Here is a 27,159-nt window from a genome sequence, read left to right on the forward strand (position 1 = left end):
GCAGGTTTAAAGAGCTGTTTAGTGCCAAATTGGGGTTTCTCGGTGAAACTGAACAGGACCTGATCATAATTGCGTCCTTTCTCAGTGTATGTTATATTCTCCTTCAGGACACCGTATAGAATGCCTGGGACCAGGAACTAGTCATGACTGCTTGTTTTCATATTCTAGCTGCTTGAAGACTCCAAGACTGACTTTACAATGGCCTTCCGTCAGCTCGGCGAAATCACGGAAGAACAGCTACAGAGTTTACGCGTTCCTCAGGTTCACAAATATTTGCTTGCGAGTGAATTTATACCGCCTTCCAGAAGCCAACAACAATATATTAATCAATAGGTAGAGCAGGAAGACACAATCTGAAAACAGAGGGTTAAATGTAATTTGAGAAAATTCCAGCAGAATGAAGTGATAGAGGGTCATACAGCAAAGGCACCTAAAGAGGCATAGGATCAATATAAGGCTATCCAACGACCTGGTAAGGTTTGTGGTATTGCAGCCGGTATAAATATAAGTCCGAGTCCTTGTCTGTCCCCTAAAGATTAATCTGTAAGAAAGCCCCAAACGTCAGTATAATAAACTACAGTAATTCTCCCTCCTCTCTTCTCTCTCTCCCCCCTCTATCTCTTCTCTCACTCTCCGCTCTATCTCTTCTCTCCCTCTCTGCTCTATCTCTTCTCTCCCTCCCCGCTCTCTCTCTTTCTCCTCTTCTTCTCTCTTCTGTATTTCCCAGTACATACACCAAATCAACATAATATTGTTTTATAATGTTGAGGCTCTTAGAAGCACACGGCCACCTGCGAATTTCCCCTTCTATAGTTAACAAATGCACATCACGCTACAGTAACACACGGTTGCCTCTTGTTGCTCGGTACGGACTCAGCCACAAACACAGCACCTATAGCCAGCACACTGTGGGAGCTGACGCAGGTATCCCACTCAGTTATATATATTTATTTAGAAAACCCATCACTACCTATAGGACTAGTTGACATCCAACTGGGCAGCAGTGACCGTTAACTTTCTTTTTTCAAATTACATCCATTTTATCCGGCATTTTTTTTTTTATTTTTTTTTTTAGGAATACTGGGCCCTTCATGCAATTAGCCATCACAGGGACTTCCCAGAATGGGTTAATACATACCTTCAGAGATTAAAAAGGTAAAAAAACCTCTTACTGTAGACCGAATATTGCGTCGTGTACTATTTGACCCATACAGAGATCACAGTAAGTTGCTTCTAAGTCCTGCATTTGTTCTAAACATGGTATAGCTGCAAGTTCCCCATGAGATTATTGTGGATCGCACAACTTGAAGCCTGATAAATAGACGGTTATCATTATGCAAACATATTCATTATTTTCATTGTCACCAAATGAATATTAGTTGTTCTGCATATACACATCAATTGGGGGATTCCCTTACATTTTAAGACCTACACAAAGGGTAAAGCAAGAACCTGCAGGAAGAAGTAGTAGAAAAACCTCAAGAAGTAAGCAGTGGGCAGACGAGGGGTATGAAAGGGTGCATACATTGATTAATCATAAATCTTTGAAAAAATAAAAAGCGTAGGATAGTTATTAAATGTAACGGTACGTGATGATAGAGCCATGTACTACCAGCTGTACTCCGTTCCAGTGGTTGATATTTATTCCATTTCCTTGAATATTACTTCTACAAACGATTCTCATTAAATCTCCTGTCTGATTGTGTATGTACTTCGTATCCATACTAATTAACAATCAGCCAATGAAGCGGTGCTTTATGCGGCAATCTTTATGCGGAGTTCCCAGGTATGCTGTGGAGTAATAAGTAAAATGCTAAATTGCTGGGGAAAAAACTATGGAAAAGCCTCATGTCTGTAATATTACTGCGTATTAAGTGTTAGAGACAGCTGAGCATTGATGTCTGTGGGTATGAAAGTTACCCAGTATATCCCTATTAGAAGTTTCTCAGAGGGCCGTACTTGCCCTCGGAACCGTTCTGCCAGGTTATGGCTGAGACTCTCCGGCAGCTTGCATCAGATTTTAAATGCACAATCTGTCAAATGCAAATCGGCGTAGTACATCAACAATCACTAGCTGCTACCTTTATCACACCTTCCCACGCTTTATGTATTCTGCCTTAAAACGATTCTGTCTAATGGAAAGACATGCATAGGTATTACTGTTCCAACTAGCAAAGATCATTAAGATCTTTGTCGCCTTGGATACCTTTTTCCCCATCTGTATTATACAGTATTAACGATTTCATTGCAGACTGGGCCAAATCAGAGTGGTTTTAAAGCATTTTACATAAACCACTTTACCATTTATTTCTGTACAAAGGAAGCAATTTATATAAAAAAAACCTTTTTTGTGTTTTCTTCTTAGTAAATTCACTACATCCATTGATGGCTTATTTACAACTATTTAAAAGACATAATACAAGATAAACCACATCAGTAATTTTTTTTTCATATCCATGCATTTCAGGGTTAACTCTGAAACATCCCATTTGCTCCCAAGCTCTGTAGCTTTTCTTGGGGCAGTCGGCTGTTGTCGTGGTTCAATAGGCACAGATTAAAACAAGTATGATGCATTCTATAGTCCTAAAACAGATTCGAGACCTTTGGCATGTCTCCCGGAGCATCTCAACATTCTGTGATCTTTCACATAATGACTGTTGTGATTCCTATAACTGAAGCCCTTTCAAGCTTAAAGAACTGCAAGAGTTATGTACGTCATTAATCACAAAGTCGAATGTGTCGGTCGGACCACATACTGCAACAACTACAGAAAACTAACGATGAAGCCAGTGTAGATGCATCATTTTCCTCTTATAGTTTATCAGTGTGACGCAGGACTTTGCTTTTTTCTTACATTAACTGGTAATTTGGGCACTTGCTTGGCCAGCATGCGGGAATGGAAAAACAGTTTTAATATGTTGTCGTTTAAGGAAAAAAATGTACCAAAAAACTTTTCTTTTGACGTTTAAGCACTATTTAGATGTGAAACGGTAGCTAATTAAGCAAAAAATTTAACAAAATGAACAAAACACACCAATACAGTGCTCTTTACAAATTTGCAGATTTGGTTAGTAATTAATGCGTTGTTAAGATGTTTGAGAAAGATTTATAGGCACAGCATGTATATTCTGTGGATATTTAGCTTGCATACTTGTTTGGGTTTTTTTTGGATGTATTTCATACCAAATTTTGTTTTAATATTTCATGTTTAGAAACCCTGATGATACGGATTATAAAAGAAGACAAAGAATGGCGTGTAAGATTTTACTAATGCAAACATATAAAGGCAGCGCATGTAGAAAAAACATATAATAAAAATAAAATGGAAGGAAGAATATAATAAGGAAAAAATACATGTTTATGTTTTCTACAGCGACCAATCCTAGATACGTGCTAAGAAACTGGATGGCAGAGTCTGCTATTCGCAAAGCTGAAATGAATGACTTTTCAGAGGTGAGGTGCTTCTAAAATTCCCTTTGTTTGAAATGTATGTGTAGATGCTTAAAATAAAGCTTGCTGACGATAGTTTAGATCAATGGAGTAAACTGTACCCTAGACTAGAATGGTAGAAGATTTGTCAGCAGCTTTTCTGTACCATCCACATTTATACAGCATGACGTAATTTGTATCATAACGCAATGACATCAGACTTCTAGACCATGATTGGAATGGACTCCTTTATAAGTGGTGTTCCGATAGGGTTGATGACATTGCAGCAACTGCTCTTGGTCACAAAGTTTTTGTTTTGAACAAATTCAAGCAAAACATAATTAATTGCGTTGTAATTTTTTTTTTCTTTCTGGAGCTCTGGCATCTGAATTTTGTCATTTGAATGTGTTTTAGACCCAAAAAAGTGATTTCATGTACATTAGAGAATCAGAAACTGAATTTCAGTGACCGCATCCCAAACAAAACCTGTAGGGGAAGAGAGTTGGTTCCCTATGACAGTGTACACGTTTTGCACACAGGTCCGCACGCTGCAGAAGATACTGCGTCAGCCCTTCCGTAAGCAGAAAATAGCAGAGATGGCCGGGTATTCCCAACAGACCCCAGCATGGGCCAAACATTTAAAAGTCAGTTGTTCATCATAAAGCAAATTCATTAAAAGCCCCTACCCAACTTAAGACTGACCAGAGGAACAGACTCAGAGATTGATTTAATACCATAACACAGAGAAAACCAGAGCCATCACATTTATTTTTAATCTTAAACAATGAATTTTTTCCATTTAAATTTTTGCCTTTTTTTTCTCTATGTACAGTTTTTGTACTATTTTTGTACATTTTGTGGGACATAAAGTGTTTTTTTGTCCATTTATTACAATTTCAATCTGCACACATTACATTTTAATAATAATAATAACAAAAAAACCTAATCCAATGCATTTCACACAAGTCATTCTCTGGTGCTCAAGACATTTGAAGAAAGTAAATACAAGAATAAAGTTTGTAACGTAAATCATTTGATTAAAATCGTAAAACGTATTGTTTTCTGTAATATGTCAAATGTACTTATATAGCAAAATAAAATGGTATTTTGCTGTTCATTCTCTAGTGTATGACGTGTGTCTGCAGGTTTATATATTTTTCAAAGAACAAGACATTTACATGTGCCCTAGCTTCTCTTGGCATGTTACCAGTATATGATTCTGTTTTGTTGTAAGTGGATGTAATGTATATATTTACATGTGTGTTTGTGCTGTTCAAGAAAAGATTTTATTAATAAATTCCGTCAACTCATTCCGTAACTAAGTATGCAAAATATAACCGGTGACTTCATTCCCAGAATGCCCTTGGGCAGACCTGTTTCGTGTCACTCATCCCAATAGAAAGCCCTCCGTAATTATTCTAATCAATTACATTGCCAACCCACAGCTGTCCGAGTTGATCTGTTTAATGTGTAGCAGGTGGCAGCCATAGGTATTGCTAGCACCATTTTTTCATTCATCCTTCCCCTGCAATATTACAGTCAGAGGGACCAGCCAGCTTTGAGATAAAACCATAAAAGAATTCAGCATTAAAAACGTCCAATCACTTGTGTTATCATTATTGTATTTTCCGGTTTGCAAATTTTTCAGATTTCTGTTATCTGCTTTAAAGTCCACCAATGTCATGGTCCCGTTTCCCGGGATCTCTCAGTGAATATTTCATTGCAGTCCTACTGAGTGTACAGACAGCGAGTTCTAACAAGCTCCCTGTGTCCACAAAATTACATCAACAACAGAAGTATTTATAAAAACTGGTAATTCTCTTCATACCTACCATTAAGCGCAATAGTAGGCTTTGCACCTGGCATGCAGGCTGGTATCTTTACAAGTCATTCTGTTTGTGAATGAATGAATGATTTAAAAAAAAAATTAAACCGGCTAATCTAAATAGTGACGGTAAGTTAATAAGTAATATATATATATATATATGATTTAAAAACATACAATGGAATGTACTTAGTGCACATGTTGTGTTAGATGCCTGTATTAAAAAGAAAATATGACATGACTGCAGTGGTATACTGGTGCTGCATTATATATTTAATGCAGATGAGCGACAGAATCTTCACCAGTCTGCAGTACTGACCACCAGGGCCTCTATTTTGTGGTTGAAGACCACATAGCAGAGTGCTGTGTTCATGCACAACATTAGGAAGAGACAATAATCTTTTTAACCTTTTATGTGCCAAAAAGGCTTTATAAGGTTACACTATTTGATGCACCCAGGTTAGTTTCTGATTCTTGGCACTTGTAAAAGAACCTAGGATACATTTCCTTTCTTCTTCTGCAACGCTTTCATCAAATCGGACATGAAATCTCCCTCCCCATCTGCAGCCCCATTCACACTGCTTTTATTCTGGTGGGAGGCAGCCGCTGGAATTACTGGGTTGGTTTGTCGTTTTGGAGGATTGGGGGGCTGTTTTTTCGCTGGAAGCTGGGGTTTGCTGGTTGTAGGAGTAGGTGGAGGAGGAGGTAAAGTAACAAAATTGGTACTCGGGGGCTCTGAAAACTGTGGAGGAGGAGGAAACTCAGCTTGGCCAGAAAAGGCTGGGGGAGGCGGAGGTAAGAAGTCAGGAGGGGAGTCAAGAAATTCCGGAGGCGGAGGAGGTAGAAAATCATCTTCTGGTGCTTGAAACTGTGGTGGTGGTGGTATGGTTGAGTTCATTTTAATGGGAAGAGGAGGTGTTTCTAAATGAGTATTGGATTGCCCTCTTATAGGTGGGGGTGGAGGCTGTTTGGATTTAGGAGGTGATATTTTGGGTTCACTCCTTTTTGTCTCAGTTGGCCTGTTATCCTGTATGCGAACAACAAAAAAAAACCATTTGAAACTATTAGAATACATTGTTATATAGATTTGGGGGCTCTTAAGTGAAAATATTTAGAGGGCCCATTTCTTACCCCAACAACAGATTTTATTAAAGTCAAAATAAAGAGAATAATACATGTGTACACTATTTATTTTTTACCCATTATGTATTGCAGGCAGGAAGCTGTTGCTTCTTGGTGATTAATGGCTAGATTTAAACATAAGCACGTCAACATTCTGATAATATTACATTGAAGGGCAGTTAATTGCTTGGCTTCACTGTGAGCAAATCCGATTGGTCAATAAAGAGAAATATTTGCAATTATTTTCAATTAAATAATTTTTTGTGGGATAGGGATATCACAGTCACCGTACGTCAAGTCACCATACTTTTAATTCAGTCACTCCTGACAAGCATACCTGGGCAGACTCAGCTCGTTTCCAGGCATCAGAGAAACTGGAACTGACAGTGGTTGCAGTCTGGCAGGTCTGACTACCTCCTTGGGAAGAATCTGCTAAAAAGCAATATGAATTTAAAATACATTCTTAAAATATCAATAGCAGAAATTATTGTAAAAAAATGTTAAATTCAGTTTTTTCTAATTTATATATATATATATATATATATATATATATATGATATATGCATTATTTTACCTGTTGTGATTGGAGCAGATGAACTGCACAGAGCTGACCAATGGGATGCTAGACCTGCCCTCTGCACAGCGGTTTTATAGTTGTCATACAAAACCTTTCCGTACTGTTAAATTAAACAGAAATATGAGTACATCCTGACTGATTAAAAAACTCTGATATAATCAAAGCGAAACAGTGCTGCTTTATTTGACACTGTGCTCATTTCTACAAAATGAAGATATTTTTGTTATATGTGAGCCTCAAATAATTGAACCATAAATCTGGTAAAATAATTTGAATGTTTCACAATCTGCATATGAAATAGAAGGTCAGTAAAAAATAAATACAGATTAAAAGAATAAGATAATATTTGTGTTTCCTAGCTAACACTCCAAAAGCCAGAATAGCTTTATGAATGCTGCTACCGAACCTGCTTTATGATGATCTGCACGTATAAGAATCAAATCAAATGTTTACTAAACACAATTTGAAATGCAAAGCTTTTTAGAGCCATAATATAAGTATATTAGAATGCCCAACAATAATACTGGGAGGGACTAAAAATGATGATTCCACAATAATGGCCATTGGGCGATGAAACAACCCATTCTCTGGTGGAAGCAAATAAAACATACATTTAATAAGTAAAATAAAATGTTAAAAGTTACAGTAGTTCATCCAACAGAAAGGAATTGATGAAAATGTTTGCTCACCTTGGCTATTCTAATACCAGTAACCCACTGGTGCAGTATCCATGGGTCATCGCAGCATAAATATTTAATATACTGGGATTCCTTCTGAATTTGCGGATGCTACAAAAAAAAAATCATGATTCATCATGAATGCCAATATATCTTCTTGTGAAGAAAAAATATATATATTTTTATTATAAAAGAAAAATAGGAATTTGTGAAAGATTGGAGGCCTTTCACTTGAGTTTAAAAACCAATCTCTCTTCCTCTAGGTTTTTTTAGGCAAGTTACTTTCTCCAACAATTCCATTTATCTAATCAATCCCTAAAGATTATATTTCACTGCATGTAAAATGGTAAATTTTCCAGTAAATACAGTGCTCTAACTGCCAATAACAAATACCGTGTAGCATTCTATAGTCTCTTGTTACATCCTAAACAATCGATATTTTATTTATATAAAAAGAAGAACATTCTGCATCACTAACATTTCTACACAGTAAATAGCAGTAAGTATGTATTATGCAGCTCATCTTGGTCTATGTCACAGCAAAGAACTCTCCTGGGTTGACCCTTATAAAGCCTGTTTTATAGCATCTGTTTTAGGTGTAAAATTTAGGACCGTGGAAGTATCCTCCGCAGTAACGTTACTGAGGACAGCAGTGTTTGTCCACAAGTGAAAAAGCAAAATAATTGTGGTTTGTGATAATACCTTTAAATCTGAATCTCATACTAAAAGAGCAAGACATATGTGGCAATGTACAGGGGACAATAGGCGGTAGTCTAGGGACCTGTCTAATATCTTATCATTGCCTGATCATCACTATGAAGAGGTGAAGTTGCTGGTTCTTCAGTGCCCCCCACTAATTTCTAGTCACCAGTTCCCTGACACTCACAGATCAATGGGTCTGAAGCTCCAAAAAAAATGTTCCGTTATTCAGTCCCAGCTACCCAAAAACACAAAGTGTGACCGGAATGTCGTATCGTTAGGGATTTCATGCCCCTAAACATCCCAACATTCAGGCATGCGTGAAAATACTAAGCCAAATTAAATAGGCAAGTGATGGTAAATAAGAGAACAATAGCTTGCCCAGAAATCATAATGTTAGTCTAGTGATGTGGATTATACTATTTGTAAGAATCAAATCTAAAAACATTAGACATGTATCTGCAAAATGTGGAAAAAAGATAAAATATACCTGTGTCTGCGTCCCCTTGGTGCTGTTTTCCTTCTTTTCCGCATAGCCACCTTTTTTCTATTTCTGTTACTACCCACTCTGTTCTCATATTATACGTTGCCATAGTAACACATGAGTCAAATTTCTGTATTTCATTCAATTTGCTAAGAGTTCAGCAGTTTGAAGCACTGGCTTGGAGACACCCACCATGTGTACATCGTCTAAAAGGTGCCCTAGACCAAGGCAGGCCAGACCCATTAATGCGTAGAAAGGCCTATGGCCTAGTGCCTTAATGGCTAATCCTTAATGGCTAATCTCAGTCTAACCCTGTAGGCCGATTGCAGCTTTTCCTTCAGAAAACACCAGCGACTATATCTTTGTACACAATTCCTGGAATGAACAGCGCAAACAGTGATCTAAATATTGTGCCAATAGATCCGGGAGACTTGGACCTCTGTGATCTGCATATGGCTCCAGATGGTGTTTTAACAAACAAGGGACAGATCCAGCCATCTTTTTTGTAGGCACTACACAATTGTTTGTAGTTGTACTACAGCAATGTCCAATAACAGAGGAAACCCTGAGTAAACAGAGCCCCATTAACATTGGAATGTAGCCCACTTTTTACCACCTTGCTGTTACCTTGGTAACCTCTAGTGAAGACCCCTCTGTACTTAACAGAGGAGTCCTGCCTGCAATTATCCTGACAGCGGAAAACTGGTTTCGTTACTATACAGTATATCTCCATTTTAGAGACATTTATTCAATTAATTTAGACTTTGGTTATGAAAAGTGATAATGCCTAGTGTGAATGAATTTCCACCGGACCATTTGCTTCCACGGGGCAGAACGTCCATCTTATCTGATAAATTCTACACCACATGATAACAATAAACTACCTTAAAATAATCATAATCACAAAACATTGGGGGGAAAATGGAGATCATTTTTTGATGACCCACCTTGGATATCTGTGAAGTTATAATACTATACTTTCTTCTAATCTAGAATCTTTTATAATATACTTTCTTCTAATCTAGAAGCTTTTATACTATACTTTCTTCTAATCTAGAAGCTTTTATACTATACTTTCTTCTAATCTAGAAGCTTTTATACTATACTTTCTTCTAATCTAGAGATTGAATAACACATTAATTGAGTAAACAGTGAGAATATATTTGAGCCAACCTCAGTGAATCTCCCCTATAACAAGGGTCAAGCCGGGCAAAGTTTTGTGACATAGTCAATCTGTTTGTTAGTATAAAAGACATTAAATTTTCAATACACTGTTTTTTATATGGTTTTTTTTTTTTTACTAATTAGCAATATTGGTATAATTTAATGCTAAAACCATATTGATTATTTAGTAATAAAATTTTATTTCAAATTGCTAAAAATGGTGTGATCACCATAGCAACCAATAGTACATTTCACTTTGAACCTAAATTGCTTCTTACATAAAACCCTCCCAATCACTAACGGCTAAACATAGCAGTTAAAACAACCTCGGCAACAAAACGACCAGAATTAATTGAATCATTAAAACGCCCCCCAAAAATCATTCAATCACACACTGAATTCTGTATATTTTCCCGTTTTCAAAGCATACCTTCAGGACAAAGCAGTGATCAGTGGGAGCCTTATACTTCGCTTTATACTGAATACCATAATAAATATTCACGTTTGCAAACTGGATGAAGCACACCAAATCACGAGATGTCTGGGGGGGGGGAATACATATATATTATTACAAAATAAATTAGTGTTTCACTAAAAACAAGCATGCTTCTATATATGACGAATAGTGTGTTTTCTCAACCCGATCTGTCGATACATATAATTCACCCCCGCCTATCAATAGGTCACGGAAATACTGAGCATTATTTAGAATTTTCTCCTGAGCCCTCCCTCTATTTAGTTTTTTAACTCATGGATTAAATTGTTGCTTTCAAACCGGCTGCTTTGTATTAAATAACAGAACAAAAGAGATGAATGGGTAGGGGCAGGTACCAGTGTGCCCCAGGCTATATCTCAGATAATAAATTACATTCTCCCTATTGTTCTGCTTTATTGTTATGTTTGCGATATATCATGCGGTTCCTTCTAACTTACCTTAAAATGCGGTCTCTGTTATAAGAATCCTGTATGAGGCGACCACCTGGCAGGGCTCATTGGAATTCATGCTGCTGCTCGCTATTTCAATGTAAAATTACAGCAATTTCAAGAAAACCCAGATCTTCCTATTGCTTTTTTCCCCCTATAGTCTTCAAAATTGACTTTCTCCGAATACAGCTGAATGTGTTTTGTCGGAGAAATTGATTTATTTTCTGTTTAAAATTACTAGGCAAGGTTAGATTGTCTATTATGTTCCACCTTTTTTGTCGATAAGGTGTGTTTTTTTTTTCTCTCCAAAGCTGTTCTTTTTTTTGTTCTAGGAGGGTTGCTATGGAAACTCGAGATAACGGGTACCTAAGAGCTGTTATGATGCAGCTTTTTTACACCGCATAGCTTGCCAATGTTTAACATATTTAATGTATACAGAGAAATAGCTTCTCAAGATAACACGTACTCCTCTATTCATCAATCAGCATAGCGGCGGCATAAATATAATCTGCTCGTTGTAATCTGGGCATTAAACATTATTTTGTTACCAGCCTATGCCTAGATTGCAACAGTTTCCTCTTTACCTTATTAACTAGCTTAATTAATAATCATAATTAATAATCATAATAATAATAACAGGGGAGGACTGGAACCATTCAGCCCAACTGCCAAGTATATCAGTACTATGGTATCCCAAACAACATTTGGTGGACAATATGCTCAGTGGGCACTACTCTACACAAATCCACCAAAATAAACTGAGAAGAAACCCTATAAAAGGAGCCCATTAATGACCCAGTTACAGTGTAAATAAGTTCCTATTGTAACTGAGGATGCCCTGGTGGCAGTGTGTGGAACTGCACTTAATACACATGGAATAGGTATTAAGCAATGGTCCAAAATACTAAATTCTGAGCAGCTCAGAGAGGAACTGCCCTCCCCGCACTTGTCACTCCTACCCTGACAATAACTACGTCATAAGAGCGAATTTCCTAGCTATGAGCATTTAAATGTTAGCAGTCATATTGTCTTTTTTCCACTGGAGTTTATTCACTAAACATGGAATTGTGGTGAGATAATTAATTTAATCTCACCTAGTAAAGATGCATTATATAAGGTCCAATCAATCCATCTTGCAGCTGAATATTGTCGGATTTGGCCTTCTCGATGCCAATTACTGGGTTGAGTTTTCACTGTATCGCTGTTTAATGTATAAACTTTATATTTCCATACTGCGTTAAACCCAGTGTGTTCATTGCCATAAACAGTTAATAAGAGCTGTATCATTCATCATTCATTCATTCATGGAAAAACACTTCCATTTTAAAGTGTTTTTGTTGAAATAAACTTAATACTCTTATGTACGCAAACAAAACACAAAGAATTGAAAGATATTTGAAATCCTAAATCCTAATATTTACACAAGTGGCAGAATCAGGGGAGAAAGCCTCAGGTACTCATGACGTGCCAAGCGACGTCCACTTTGGGAGTTCTTTTCATTCTGGTTTAAAAAATTGATTCATGAATGCTTTCCTATTCTTCACTGACCTTAGTTTTTCCTTTGGGTACGTAATAAATCCCAGAAGCTCGCAGGAGAAAGTATCGTTTTTTCCAAGATTTCTTGCCGTCTTCCTTTAAATAAAGAGCTCCTTCAAGCTCTGGTACAATGACAGATGATCCACAGAAACTTTGCTACATGCCAAAAAAAGGAATACATATTTGATGATTTCTCAGAATAAATCAAATATATCATTTTATAATATAAGACAATGCATTGTCACCTGCCTACAAATTAAGCCCAGAAATAACCATTATAATGTTTTTTTTTTGTATTGGAATGACTGCGTTATACTGTTTTACAATGTAATGGTCTGTCAACGTTACAACAGATGCCAATTTAATAGAATCTTAATAACAACAGTATTCATTTAACCCCTTAAGGACAATGGGCGGTCCCTAAACCCATTGAAAACAATGCATTTTGAGCCCGTACATGTACGGGCTTTGTCATTAAGGGGTTAAATCCTGCTTTATATCAAGTGTGTTTTCATCTGCACTGGTCTGGCTTACCTACAGGTATGCCATTAGTGACCTATGTCAAGAGAGCTCTTCAGCTATTGATGTATTACAGTTCCAGCTATTGATGTATCACAAGGGAGTTGTGGATATAGATGAAAAACACAGAATAATGGACATGCTCAACAACAATTCGAGAGCCCCTGGTCGCCTATCTACTGTGCAAAGTAGTAAACATCAGAGTGACTAATAATTTGGCGCAACCAATCTATGAGCAGTCCATCATTTCTTGCATTATGCTGCAGCTCTAGAGCTGAAGGTAGAGATCGAGGAATTTCAGAAGTTCAAGCACTAGGTTGGTCAACAATGTTGAGGTCACCAAATTTGAGTGAAAAAACAAGGTAGTAATCATTGTGTTTTCATTTAGAAAGTAATACTTGTGGGCAGAGATACCGTAATTTCCCACCCAACCAACTGTGTAACTCTTATACTAGCTGGTGCTACCTATGGGCAAGGTAGGCGCCGGCCTAGGGCATAGATCAGTTGGGGGAACCTCTTCTGTGGCATACTGGGCTCTCTGAAAAAAGGAGAGATATCATAAATCGAAGGAAAGACAGAGAGAAAGGGGAGAAATATTGACCAATGGGGAGAGAGATAAAGAGAAAGAAGAGAGGTAGACAAAAAAAGGATAGATAGATAAAAGAAGATAGATAAAGAGAAAGGACAGACATAATAAGAGGAGAGAACGAGAAGGGTAGCTAATGAGAAAAGGGAGGGATAGGGAGAAAAAGGAGTGCTAAAGATAGGAGAGATGAAATAAAAAGCAAGGGAAGAGGTAGAGAGAAATGGAGATATAAAGTAAAATAGGAGAAATACTGTGATATTATGAGGAGAGATAATGTGAAATGAGAAAGAGGGGTCACAGATAAAAGAGAAAGAGGTGAGGTAGGGAGAAAAGAGACAGAGAAAGAGGAGCAGAGATAAATGGGGAGCGACAGAGAAAAAAAGCGTATGGTAAGGAGGAGGAGAGATAAAGAGAAAGCAGAGCAAGGGTAAAAAGGAGGAGCGATAAATAGAAAGGAGAGAAAAGGGAGAGAGAGAGGAGAAAAAAGAGCGAGGAGATAAATAGAATAAAGAAAGATGAAAAGAAAGGGGAGTGATAGAGAGATAATAAGAAGGTGGATCCAAAAAAAGTGGGAGAACTAAAGAGAAAAAAGATATAAAGAGAAAGAAGAAAACTAGGTTTTGCCTAAGTCGCCAAAAATTCTTGCACCAGCCCTGCATGGAGGGATTCATCAGATTTATTAGACCCACTGAAAATCTCACGTGAGCTGGCGCTAGTATACCACTGACTGGTAACCTAACACATCTCCTGCAAACCAAGGAACTGGGGGACAGGCAAGTATAGGGGGTTCTGATAAACCCCTCCATGCATTTCCAATGGCAAAAATGTTAATTTGAAGGGAACACAGCTATCAGATACATTAAAGTGCATGTCATGGCTGGAGTGTCTCTTTAAAGTGCACCTTTTCCAGTTTGTGCCTTATTGGAACTAAGTTTTGATACTGGCACGATCCGGCAGAAGATCAGCATTGGAAAACATTGTTGAAATATTTGACGCGTGCGAAGATTAGTGTAGCATTTCATTTAATCAATGTTTCTAAACTTTCCTTTTTTGAACAACAGCCTGCACTACTTCAAAGTTAAAGAACTGGGTTAATATCCATCTTTATTCCCGCTAAAGCCCCCCATAACCTCGTGCTCACAGCCACTACGTGGAAATTGCTGAAATCTCTGATTAACCATGAAGTTCTCCTGCAATTATTTAAACCGAGACCAACAACTTGCAGAGGACATGATGTAAAACAAGATTATAACAAATCTGAAATACTTCCAACATGTTCAGTGCTAAATAATCACTCATGTTAGTAAATATTTAATCAAGTATGTTTTGAATAAAGCCGAATCCTGTTTTTATCCATTTCCTAGCGTTGTGAGTTTTGTTCGATTGATGATCTCGGTTCTCTAAGTGCCCTAAAAACATTCGAGAGGATCTCAGGAATAATGTCAGCGCTGGCTGCTGGGTAAGTATGTTGAAGTGCAGACGGCTACATTACTTCACAAGTAGCGCACCCAGAGCATGTTTGAAGTTACGAGTAAATGAGCCAGAACAGAGAGCTAAATCGAATCAGTATGAGGACAATTTGTGCATTTCTGTACTTTCAACTGTACTTGAGCAATGTGGTGCTAACTTGTTTTTCTAAAAACAGAGATGAAGATCCCGATCATATCACATAATCTATTGTATTATTATCATAAATGCATAAAAATTTCATATATCACATGATGTATAAGTTCTAAGACCATACTTACTGCTATATAACAAATAATAGCCCATAAATCAGAACTGGTTGTATTGCATAGTATTGTAACAAAGCTAGATTTCTATTTCCCTATATCTTAAAAGTAGACTTGGGCGCCGGCCAACTCTTTGTGTTCGTCTTCGTGGGGGAAAAAATCTTCGTGTTCCACGAATATTCGCCCGTTCCTGTGTTCGGTTCGGGCGAATATTCGTGTACATTCTTCCTGTTCGTTTTTTTTTCTTCTTCGTTTTTTGCCATTTTTTTTAAAGAATGGGTTAATAAGGGGTTAACACGGGTACGCATTATGCAGCAGCTTTGGCGCCAGGATTTTAACAGTCCGTACGAGCAACTCTATTGGTCGCCGGCAGGGGCCTCCTCTGCCATCAACCATCGGAGTGCACCTGCTCTTCATTGGTTGAGGGCAGACAAACCCCCTGCTGGCAACCAATAGAGTCAGTCGCACAGACTATTAAAGTCCTGGTGTCGAAACTTGGCCTGGGGAGACCACTGGTCTCCTTGTTCCAGGAGTTAAAGGTCCATATGAGCGACTCTATTGGTAGCTGTCAGGGGGCTCCTCTGCCATCAACCAATGAGGTGCAGTTGCATATATATATATATATATATATATATTTAATTAATATAATTAGTATATATATTATATATATTTAATTAATATTTTTATCACAATCACACATACAGCCACACTTCTGTGGTGACGTGGACAGTATATGACAGTGGTGACTTTAAATACCTTATTATTAAATAATAAACCCAGTTGAAAGAACCTAAGAATGATAAAAACATTAATGGAACTTGACAGAAAGTCTGCTCAGAAATGACTCCCAGAAGAGGCAAGGCTCACACCAAGCAAGATCTGCTTTTATAACAGAAAAATGATGAGTCCCAGCTAATGTTAGAAGGCTTTGATTAGACTAGCGCTTGGTGTAGTCTGGGCTTTTGTGTTATATCAGAAACAGAAGACTTGGAACAAGAACAGAGGAGGTCAAAAACCTAATTTAACAAACAAAGCATGTGTAGAACTTTTCAAAGGAATTGGATTGTTTTCAGTTAAAAAAAAGGAGATGTCCTGATTCTCTTATATATACTGACGATGCAGATAACAAATGGTGGTCATGTTTTTTATGTACTCACGAAAGCAACGAGAAAAGACAATTTCTCATTAAGACATAAAGTAGGGTTACTGTTTACTACAAAAGAAACAACGGGGCTTACTCATATGGAAAAACCTTTGACTGGAGATGATAAATATGGAAAATCACGTGGGTTGTTTGCTGGATCCTTACCGATAAACATTTAACCCTGGTCTGTAACCCATACATTGCTTAACAAATCCAAGACTTTAGAAACTTAACATTTTGGAGAAAAAAAAGGTTTATGAGAAACATTCTGCTGGATCTAAAACATTTCAACAGATGGTTTGTATGTGGAATCGGGCAGTTGATCCCATTGATTTTTTTATATATATATAATGGCAGATGGAATACTTTTTAGATGTAGCACATATACATTAAACCTTTAGCACCTATGTATTAACCCTTCATATGTCAGATGGATTAGGATTTTGATGGTTCTTTGCTATATACAGCCGGCTTCATTTATTTCCAGGGCAGTTTTTTTTCCAACGCACCACCGCCAGTGAGTTTTGGACAACATTTCCTAGACATTTCCCAACATTTCCAGGGAGTAGCAATTCCAACGCAGTAAATATCCAGCGCTATTACAGTAGGAAACACATAGGTGATGCTCACCTCCAGTAGAGATAGCTTACTTTTTTCATTCATATCTTTCATGTCACTGCTTCCTTTCCGTGCTAGAAAGAAATTCTGTGGGCAAAAAAACCAAACACATTAAAATGAAATAGGACTGATTTACTATTAAAGGAATTTCTATTTTTCTTTTTAAGAAACGATAACTGGATAACAGGGGCTATTCCCAAAATACAATAAACACTGGTGGGATTTTTCACTAAATACCATTGTGCAACGACTTTATTTTCAAATAACCTGGGCAGGACTGGCCATCGGGCCCACTGGGCAAATGCCCGGGGGTCTGGTGGCCAATAGGGCCCATAGGATGTGCGGCTGGATACCTTTGGCCACACTGCGGCCATGCGCTCACCACTTGGAGGCCACTTAGTCATCTCCAGTCCGCTCCGGGCAAAGAACAGATCTAACTAATTATCTATTGATGTTCTGCTCTACCGTTACCAAGTGTACTCCACCTGCAGTGCTCCTTCCAAGGTGAAGAGTCCAGCGTGAAAATAGAACAGGACAAACTCATCATTGAATATAGTACGTTGTGCTTGGCTGCTTGCATTCAGCAACTTATTTTAAAGCAAACTGCAGGGGGCATTTTTAATAAAAGAAACCTTGATGATTTGCGCTCAACAAACTCTTTTTAAGGTGCTGTCCCACTTATACAAAACATTGTGCTTTCTAACAAGCAAACAAACCTTCGCAGATCTGTCATTTAATTATTTTCTCTGAAACCTCGAGCCCATTAAACCAAAACCGATCATTTTAAGATGCTTTCTTAAAAATTGCTTGCTTTAAGATGCTTTCTTAAAAATTGCTTGCTTTAAGATGCTTTCTTAAAAATTGCTTGCTTTAAGATGCTTTCTTAAAAATTGCTTGCTTTAAGATGCTTTCTTAATAATTGCTTGCTTTTTGAGTTACGTGACCATGGGTGCAGAGCATTATCAAGACTTTTTAAGTCTTTTAAATACCCAGGAATTTCTATGGAAGAGTAATGTATTTTATCCTCTAGATTAGATTGTAAGCTCATCTGTTGTCTCTAAATCAAATTGTTATGTTACATACTACTTGTTGTGTCCTGTCTAGCCATTGTACAGCGCTACGGAATTTGATGGTGCTATATAAAACAATAGATAATAATACATTGTTGATTTATTATATAGGCATGTTTTCTGTTTATATACATATTATCTTGAGTTTTAGGGCTGTAAAACACTATGATAGGCTTCTGTTCACCAAAAACATCTGGCCTTCTAGGAAACAAAAGGTACACCGGGGAGGATAGAGGGACAGATGGAATAAGGTCCAAAAGATGGACTGTAGCATCTGAAAAGGACACTTATAAGTATGAGATTATACAAAATAGCAGTGGAGTCTTCACCACTCATTACAGAACATCTATGCGAAAGGTTCAACATTGGCTACAAGACCATAATGTTATACATGCCCCATGTGGCGAGATGATAAATATTTGGAGCAGAGAATAATGGTTGATTTTACTCAAAGGCGGCCAATCTATGATCTAGTGTTCAAAGCATTAGATGTCGGATCTATGATGTGAAATTGGCTAGAACCAAGTTAGCAGTGAAAACACTCCACTGTGAATACAGATTCCATTTCCACTGAATGCTTCTATTATATATAATATATATAATATATAGTCATATTACATCAATTAAAAATACAAATGAACTGTGAAATTATAGCTATTTCATACAGGAATCCTTCATTTGAATCTGAATTCAGTTTCATTACTGTGATTTATTCATGTTCACGGAAATGCTTCAAGGTTATTCACAGCTGTCATAACGTGGGCTCAGTTACTTAGTATCTCACGCACAATGGAGAAGTTTCCAGAAGTTAGGTTCTGACATCACTAAAATGCCTTCTAGGAAGTAATGACATCTTAATGGATTTTAAGGTTCCAAAAAAATAATTATTATGAGTGTTATCATCTGTTTTCACCTTGGACAGAACAAAGGCACTTTTGTAAAATGCATGTTTAAGCAATTGGGCCAAGTGTCTAAAACAGTGTCTATATGTACATTAAGTAATTTTAAACCTTCTGCTGGTTAATTTACATTAGAAGTTTATTAACTGGAGAGGTGGTTTTACTTAAACATGTCATCGTCTTGCCCATCCTAAATAAAACTTCCATTGATCGAAATCCCCATCAAACTACCATCCAGTTTGCCTTCTCTCCTTGGCATCCAGACTCCTGGAACAATTAACTTATAATTAACTAACTAATTTTCTCTCTACAAACTCTCTGCTTCACCCTCTACAATCTGGTTTCCATCCATGGCATTCCATCAAGACCGCACTTACTAAAATTACTAATGATCTCCTCCTTGCTAAAACAAAAGGTCACTTAGCACTACTTCTTGGACCTCTCTGTAGCCTTTGACACAATCGACAACAACCCCTCCTTCTAACTCTCCTCACCGACTGTCTTTCTGTAATTGCATTATGGATGTCGTTCCATTACTTGAGGAGCAAGGTCTCTAAGACTGGGCTTATGGTAAACCCGCCATCCGCTCTGTCCACAATTCCTGACACCTCCAATATACTACCAACAGACCAAGTTCACCGTCTCCACCTTCCTATTCAAGTACACCCCTGACCACCCTCTTCGTTCCTCTCATGTCATGTGTCTCTCTCCGACCGTCATTACTTTTTCCTACCCCTATTTTCAGGATTTCACAAGTGCTGTACCACTCTGGAATTTCCTACCCCGTTCCTTCAGATTTTCTCCCAAGTACACAAATGTCAAAAACTCCCCCCGAAAACCCACATTTTTTGAGAAGTGTACAATCTTTAACCTAACACTCTCAGTCATCATAATGAAACCATCCAACCAACAACCTCTACAGATTATCTTGACTCGATTAACTCATCCCTATCCAAGCCGTCCTCTCCTACTGTTTCACTTCCCCATCAACCACCGACTAGATGGGTCGTCATTTCCTATTGTACCAGTTTGTTATTGAGTTTAAATTATTTTACTGCCTCTGATTGTAAAAGCGCTATGGAATCTGCTGGCGCAATATAAATAAATGTTATCAGGAGAAGTTATGTGACCCCACGATAAAAGCACAGCCATTCGCACAGTGAGCAGTCTTAAGGAACGCGTCAGGCAAGGCAAGGGTGTGATGTGTGAGGTGTGATAGAGGAGTGAGATGTGATGATGGAGAAGTGAGGTGTGATGGAGTGTGTATATTTCAGTGTCTGTGATTAGAGTGTATGTACATACATTTTTGTTAATGTATGTATGGGTGTACACAAGTTACTGGGAGTGGTGTTAAGGGGCCAGTGGGCTACACAGCCGTACTTGCCCTCTGGGCCAAAAGGTGCCAACCCTCCCCTGCATCTGAGGATGGCCAGTCTCCATAGAGCGTTTAGAACTGTCGGACTACAGAGGAATTGAGTAACTGCAGCTCTATAGCTGCTGCTTCTTCCTAAGGTAAGCAATTAAAAATAAAAACAAAAACTTTTTATTCTATGGCATAGCCCCCAGAACATTAAACTGTCTGCGGAATAATTGCTGATTAATACATGTCCTTGTACTTGTTCTCCTTTAAAAAAAAACCATAAAATTGGCTTAATATGCAAGAAAAAAAAGATTTTGAAACAGAAAATGTTGATTCTTAGTAGCTATACGAAGGCAGCACTCCGATACAGGAAAGGAGGTTACATTTCATTCCTAACCTTAGCTGGTCTCTACCCCTTTTTTCTTTGGTGTCATAACTGCGTTTTTCATGATGATGAATCACTTACAGCTGTTGAAAGGAGCATTTAGATGCCTACCCAAGCAAATCCACATCTGAACCCATGTTTGATCATGGTCTTTCACCGATACGTCTGTCATAATCAGTAACCGGAAAGCTTGCAGAATCGCGGTTAGATTTAGAATAACCTATTTCCTGCCAAATTAAAAATCCCAGCGGATCCTGGTAGCAGTTTTACGGACCGCACATTCAGAGCTATTGGAAAAAGTGTATTTCAATAACACAGTTTCATTTAATAGCTAGATAAATGTGCAAATCATTAAGTTGCTCACCCGTCTGACAACAAATTGATATTTAAATGAATACCATACATAAACAAAAGCACTCGAGACATTGCATTTACATTTAAATCCATTCAATAGAGTAAATTAAAAATATTGATATAAAAATACACTCAGAAAAATGTAATACAGGTGTGATCAGTATAGGTTCATCAGGCAATCATATAGATTTTTGGTATTCTGAAAGTAATTTATTTCCCCACCAATATAAACATATTTAGTTAACTTGTCTTAAACATACATCTCTTGCGTTTGGCTTGGCTTTAACATAAAATTTCGAGGTTTGTTATTACCTGTGGGTTTTTAAAAACTGCGTATTTTTCATTTTTTTGCAGAAAGTGAATCTTGTTTTCAGTGTCTCTCGTCCAATCCGACAAAATGTCCACAATATTTTCATGGTCTTCGAAGAATCTTTCTGTTCGAACACAATAAAACCCTAATAAGTCATTCCCTACTAAAATATTAAGTAATTATGCCTTATTGCCCAAAATGGAGTCAGAATGTTAATTATTTTTTGGCTACTTTCCTAATTTTAAGAAACCTTTAGGCAAAAAAAGAAGTTGGATGGTATTGATTATAAATTGTTCCATATTTCCCGATTCTTTCCTTTATAGTTTAGTGCTTTTTTGGCTTACTGTGGTTTTCTGGTGGTGAGAATTTATACGTACCCATTTGGAGTTCAGAGATAATTTCATACAAACACCACTCGACGGTGCAGTCGCAATGAGTCTTCTCAAAGAGATTGTCCAAGATATCTCTCACTGTCTGCCGTTCGTCCACCATCAATGTCTTAGTGCTGTTGTCATTCATGTGGACCTTAATAATAAGCTGTGCATGCAAAAAATGGAATGAAAATATATTTATATTTATTGATATTTTGTTATCATAAGTAAATCTCATGTCTCTACAACAATTAAGGCAGACGGTACAGACTATACAAAGTGTATTTATTATTTTACGTGTTGAATATATCATATATTTTTGAAAGGGAATTTCTTATTATTCAGATTTAAATCTGATTTTAAAAATATATATATTTTAAAACAGTTCTTGATTTGGTATAATATCATTTCAGCTATATATTACCAAGTTTGTTATCTTAGCCCAATCTAGTAGACAGACACCCTGACTCATGCTTATCAATAGAATGGCTCAGTCTTAATTGCCTAGCCGGACACTGTGACTAATGAAAGTCTATGGAGGAACGAACGTCCTCAGCATTGTCTTGAAGAATCAGCTCTGTGTGGTGTTTGAGCAGAGAAAGTCACGCAAAATATCACATGGTTGGCAACAATGGCGGCCTCCATGTCTGCAGATAAAGGATGTTTATTAGAACAAAAGGATAAAACCAGGTTTTTATCAATGCTAACCTACATCACTGTATACGGCACCGGATTTTAATCCCAAGGAGAAAAGTATATCTATGGGACTTCCCCTTTTAATACAAAATTAAAACATCCTTTTTTACAATATGTCATAGGAATATTCCACATTATTAATAAACCATTTTAAGCACTATATGTATTTTTAGTTCTTTACTTTAACTTCTGCATTTTAGATTCTGACATAATGCAACACCAAGATCACAAGTTGCTTTGGACTAATACCAGTATGTGTGCTGGTGCCACTGGGCTACTTCATTTTGGTTTCACAATTCTTCCTGGTTAGGTTTGTTAGACCTTGCGTGTTATTTAGTTGAAGGATACATATACTGCATATGGTGCCTATAGATTTGGCTTTTCGTTGGCATTATAATAATTCACCTTCTGCTAGCCAAAAGGCCAGGGCCAGGGCCAGGGCCAGGGAAAAAGAATCAAGTGTGGGTTAAGCTCCAAGGTGATGAGTGCTCTTGCCAACAACATTCACATCTACTGAAATGGTGAACCCTTGACCAATTCAAAAACATGCAATGCACCCAGGTTGGACTTCTCTGGGGTTCGTAAATTCTTCGCACCTAAAGGCCAGAGGACCAAGTGATTTAATTTGTCGATGCCTAAGCTGATTCCTTCTCAAGTTGCCTTGAAAGGGAAATAAAACCTTTCTTGACTCCAAACCAGGTGTTACTGCAAATCATGGCGACCTCTTTCCATACTAAACAGTTTATGTAAATTCTATATTTTTATATCCTTACTATTGCTTACAGTGCATATGTTATGTATGTTATAGAATTAAAAGATAGTATGGCGTTCTTTATCTATGTCACAGGTATCTATAGGGGAGGTGCGGAGTGGAGGAATAATTATCTTTTTCTTCTACTATACCGGCCCTAAGGCCCCCAGGACCCCCATCTGCATCTTTTTTCTTACTACACCCATAGCTTCAACTTGCGTATCATTTTTAGCAGGGGAAGAATTAATATTTTCATATGCGCACAGCTTTTAGATGTAAAACAAATATTTTCCTTACTGTAGAATATGCATCAGAGATATTATATTGTGTGCTTCTTTTCTTTTAACCAGAATGTAAGTGATAATATTATCATTATGCAATTTTCTAAATGCATTATGATATTAAAATGCAAAAGATCCTTTTCTCAATCTCGATAGCAAGATCATACTGTATTCAAAAGCCAAAACTTTAGCTAAAGCAGTTTATTTAAACTTGCTCACCTTTTTAACTTTGGCTTCCTTCATCTTGCCCAAAGCAAGTTTAATTTTATCAGCTTTTTCTTTTGACTCTTGAATTTCCTGAAACAAATATTGGCAAACACAGAAAATCCAAGTCAACATGTAATGTTCTTTTCCTGAAATCAGCTATAATTAAACAACAATAAAATATTATCCGATGTATTCCGATAAAGGAAAAATAAACATTTAAAATTAAAAGGCAGATGTGTATCATAAATAATACAGACATTTGTGAAAGATTTTGAAAAGAAAACTTTCTTGTTAATTTTGCGCTTTCCAGAATTATTAGTTTTAGTTTATTTTGGAACACATATGTGATCATGAAAGAAAGAATAACACAGAGAATGAAATGTTAAACAAAAGAAAAAAGAGAAAGAAGAAAAGAAAGATAAAAATGATTCAGGAAATACATGCTTTTGTAATAAAAAAAGCCTGTTGCTAATTTAGCTTATACATTGAACAACACCTGCTTTGTTGGCTCTGTAGGATCAGGTGGTGGAGGCGGTAGGCCCACCTCAAATTCTGGAGGAGGTGGTGGAGGTGGAAAAAGGGATGGCGGGGGAGGCAAATTGTCTTCTGTGGATCCAACAGAAACATTGGCAGGAAAATATGGCTGATGATCTAAGAGGCAGTTGGTATCTGATGAGCTCTCCTGGGTCTTAAAAGTGACTTTTTGTTCAGCTTCACTTATATCAGCTACCAGATCGGCCATCAATGCATCAAAGTCATTGTCTTCAAGGGCATTTAGTGATTCTAGAAAAACAAATAAATACAGCACTGTTATATACATCTACTGAAATTTTTTTTATCATATAACAAAGCTGGTCCTTCTGGATAACACTAATACAGATTCCCCTTGTGGCAATATGTGGTATTGCATGAATAAAACCTTTGCAGCCTTGTGCATCTCGTTAGCTAATAAATTCAAATCTTACCATTCAAATCTTTAAAACCAAAGGAGAAGTTCATCTCTGTTGTCTCGTTGTGGGCTGGTGGTGGAATGGTTTCAATCCCTAAACTCTGATTGGAAAATATAAGAAACATAATATTAATAACAAGCTTTGTAGTTATGGTATGTACAGCACATATATAAGGTGCCAACATTGAACATACAATATAAGTGGTTGCTGGAGCCTATATTATTTAACTGTGACCCAATATGCAAACGAAAATCAAAATGGTAGCCAAGCAAGAAAAGCAACTCTTTTTTGGGAGCATCTTTCTAGAGACACTGCTAGACTGACATGTTGCCATTCTATCTATTTACTGAATGATCTCCATTGTGAAAACAATTAAAACATAAGTTTAAAGATGCTTTATCTTGCAATGATTCCTGTGGGATCTGTTATGTGATATATGTTGTGACATTTGAGATTATATGCAGAAATATATCTGGAGAGATCTACTGGAGGACCCAATTGTTCTTTTAAAAGCATTCCCATGTATAGCTATCCAATTCAACTTGGAAAATAAATGTGAGTATGCTGACAGGTACTATCAGATGCATAATTACTGTTAAATAAATGTTATTTACATCTAACAAAACTTTGTATCTTTTCAAGACACCCTTTCTTGTACAATTGTGCTGTCATGGTCTTCTGTTATCGTTCAGCAAATCCTTAGGTTCGTGGAGAATAAAATGTAGTTTCTACCAGACTGGAGAAAGACTATTTTTGTGATGAAAAATCTTGCAATTATCATTATTGATAACATCTAAATCTGTATTTAAGTACAAACTATGTTTTTTTTCTCTAAGAGGTAACTTTTTACTTCTGATGTATACACACGTTGCCTCACACAAGTTGTGGGAACGTTAAGGCACCTGAGTTGGGGTGAGTCCTCTACTAGTTAAATAACTCACATATTTCATTTGGTTTTGAAAGGAAATTTGAAGTGGTCATCCTTCAAGAATTGTCTGGCCAACCTAGTTCTCCCACTTATAGAATACAAAACTGCCCCGGTGGCCGCTTAATGTTCCCTCACACCTCAAATCGAACTTATCATTTCATTTTTGTGCCCCAATTTTCCCTTTGGAAGAGTAACATGGAAACAATCAACACCTGCTTCATAATGATACATTAGTTTTACTGAACAAAGTCACCGACTGACTATAAAGGGTTGTGAGTTTGCAGAAATGCCTTTGATAAGCATGTGCTGAAACAAACATTGCCAAGAACACAAGACCCTGCTCCTCGGAATCTGTTTCCAAGCTTATTCCCTGTTCACAGAAAAGAACAATATGTGTTGACATTCTTGGATAAGCTTTTAAAGATATTGGACAAAGTTTAGAGTAAACGTCTTTGTTATATAGAAATGCAGCTGTCCCATACTGTTAGCGGGTATGATGTCACACTGACTGTTTCCTCAGACAGCCTGGAAAGGATCTCAAACAGACCAAACCAATTTCGCCCTTTGAAATTCCTCTTTGTCAATATTTATACAGTCTGGAAAGTCTCTATGGGGATCCATGTTGCAATCCTCAATGTAAAACTAAATACTGTTGGAGAATATTTTTTTGGGTTACTAAAAATATGAACTTTGATAATTCTCACCTGGGTTAGGAGGTCCATCTCTCCCAGCAAATTGGCAAACATTTCTTCTATCTCGTCACACGTCTGCTCCATCTACAAAAAAATGAAAATATTTTATTGTAAAATGTTACATCAAAAGCCATGTGAATCCAAATGGGCACAAATACAAACAAATCATATCATGGAAAGCCTTCCCAGAACAATGGTGACTGTTATAGCTACAAAGCTCCAACTCCATATTAATGTCCATGGTTTTGGAATGGGATGACCACCAAGCTCATATAAGTGTGATGGTCAGGCGTCCTTATCCTTGTGGTCATGTATTACATGAATCATGCGCAATGTGTTCATCCTAGTGACCCTTACACAAAGTGACTCATTAAAGTAGTGATTAAGGTTTAGGTGCAAGGGTCACTAGGATGAACACATTGCGCATGATTCATGTAATACAGCGACTGACCACAAGGATAAGGACGCCTGACCATCACACTTATATGAGCTTGGTGGACATCCCATTCCAAAACCATGGACATTACAGGCATCTGAACCATTTAACTACAAACTATAAGTTACAGAGTTACAATTAGACCTAAGACATTTATAGTGTTTTTCTATGATAATTGCAGGGTCTGCTGTTTAAATGCACAAAATATCTAGAACTGACTCCTACATATTGTACTTTTATTTAATGAAATGAAAGCTGAAATCACAGCTTGAATACAGTTGGATATTCAGAATATCCTTACCTCCTGGCAAGTCAGGGTTTTCAAAAGGCCAATTATTAGGTTTAGTTGCCACTACAATAGAATCTTTGTAGTAGACTATTGAAGGGTTAATCTTCACAGAATCTCAGGGTCAATTCATATATAAAAATGCC

At 37.2% G+C, this 27,159-nt stretch overlaps 1 protein-coding gene across 1 annotated transcript; it reads right to left on the minus strand.

Annotated features, from left to right (window-relative positions):
• Window positions 1-5,747: 5,747 nt before the first annotated feature.
• Window positions 5,748-26,375, minus strand: LOC149287204 (amyloid beta A4 precursor protein-binding family B member 1-interacting protein-like). Its single transcript, XM_089493216.1, has 13 exons — window positions 26,304-26,375; window positions 24,687-24,771; window positions 24,218-24,504; window positions 23,734-23,811; window positions 21,793-21,952; window positions 21,418-21,539; window positions 17,050-17,124; window positions 12,450-12,593; window positions 10,408-10,518; window positions 7,643-7,741; window positions 6,951-7,053; window positions 6,714-6,805; window positions 5,748-6,281 (listed from the first exon to the last, which is right to left on the minus strand). The coding sequence occupies exons 1-13, from the start codon at window positions 26,373-26,375 to the stop codon at window positions 5,748-5,750; spliced, it is 1,962 nt and encodes a 653-aa protein (XP_089349342.1).
• Between the last annotated feature and the right edge of the window lie 784 nt (window positions 26,376-27,159).

This window comes from Sceloporus occidentalis, unplaced genomic scaffold (genome assembly GCF_023333645.1).
Source record: "Sceloporus occidentalis isolate IW3139 unplaced genomic scaffold, rSceOcc1.0.p SCAF_63, whole genome shotgun sequence".
NCBI classification, from domain to species: Eukaryota; Metazoa; Chordata; class Lepidosauria; order Squamata; family Phrynosomatidae; genus Sceloporus; species Sceloporus occidentalis.

What these genes read in the sequence shown, in the direction of transcription:
- LOC149287204 (XM_089493216.1), bottom strand. Translation starts at nt 26,375, where the DNA reads ATGGAGCAGACGTGTGACGAGATAGAAGAAATGTTTGCCAATTTGCTG. An exon ending in TGGTTTTAAAGATTTGAATG is followed by an intron (nt 24,505 to 24,686) that starts GTAAGATTTGAA and finishes TTGTTTTTCTAG; the next exon opens with AATCACTAAATGCCCTTGAA. An exon ending in AACGAGCTGAGTCTGCCCAG is followed by an intron (nt 6,282 to 6,713) that starts GTATGCTTGTCA and finishes GTTCGCATACAG; the next exon opens with GATAACAGGCCAACTGAGAC.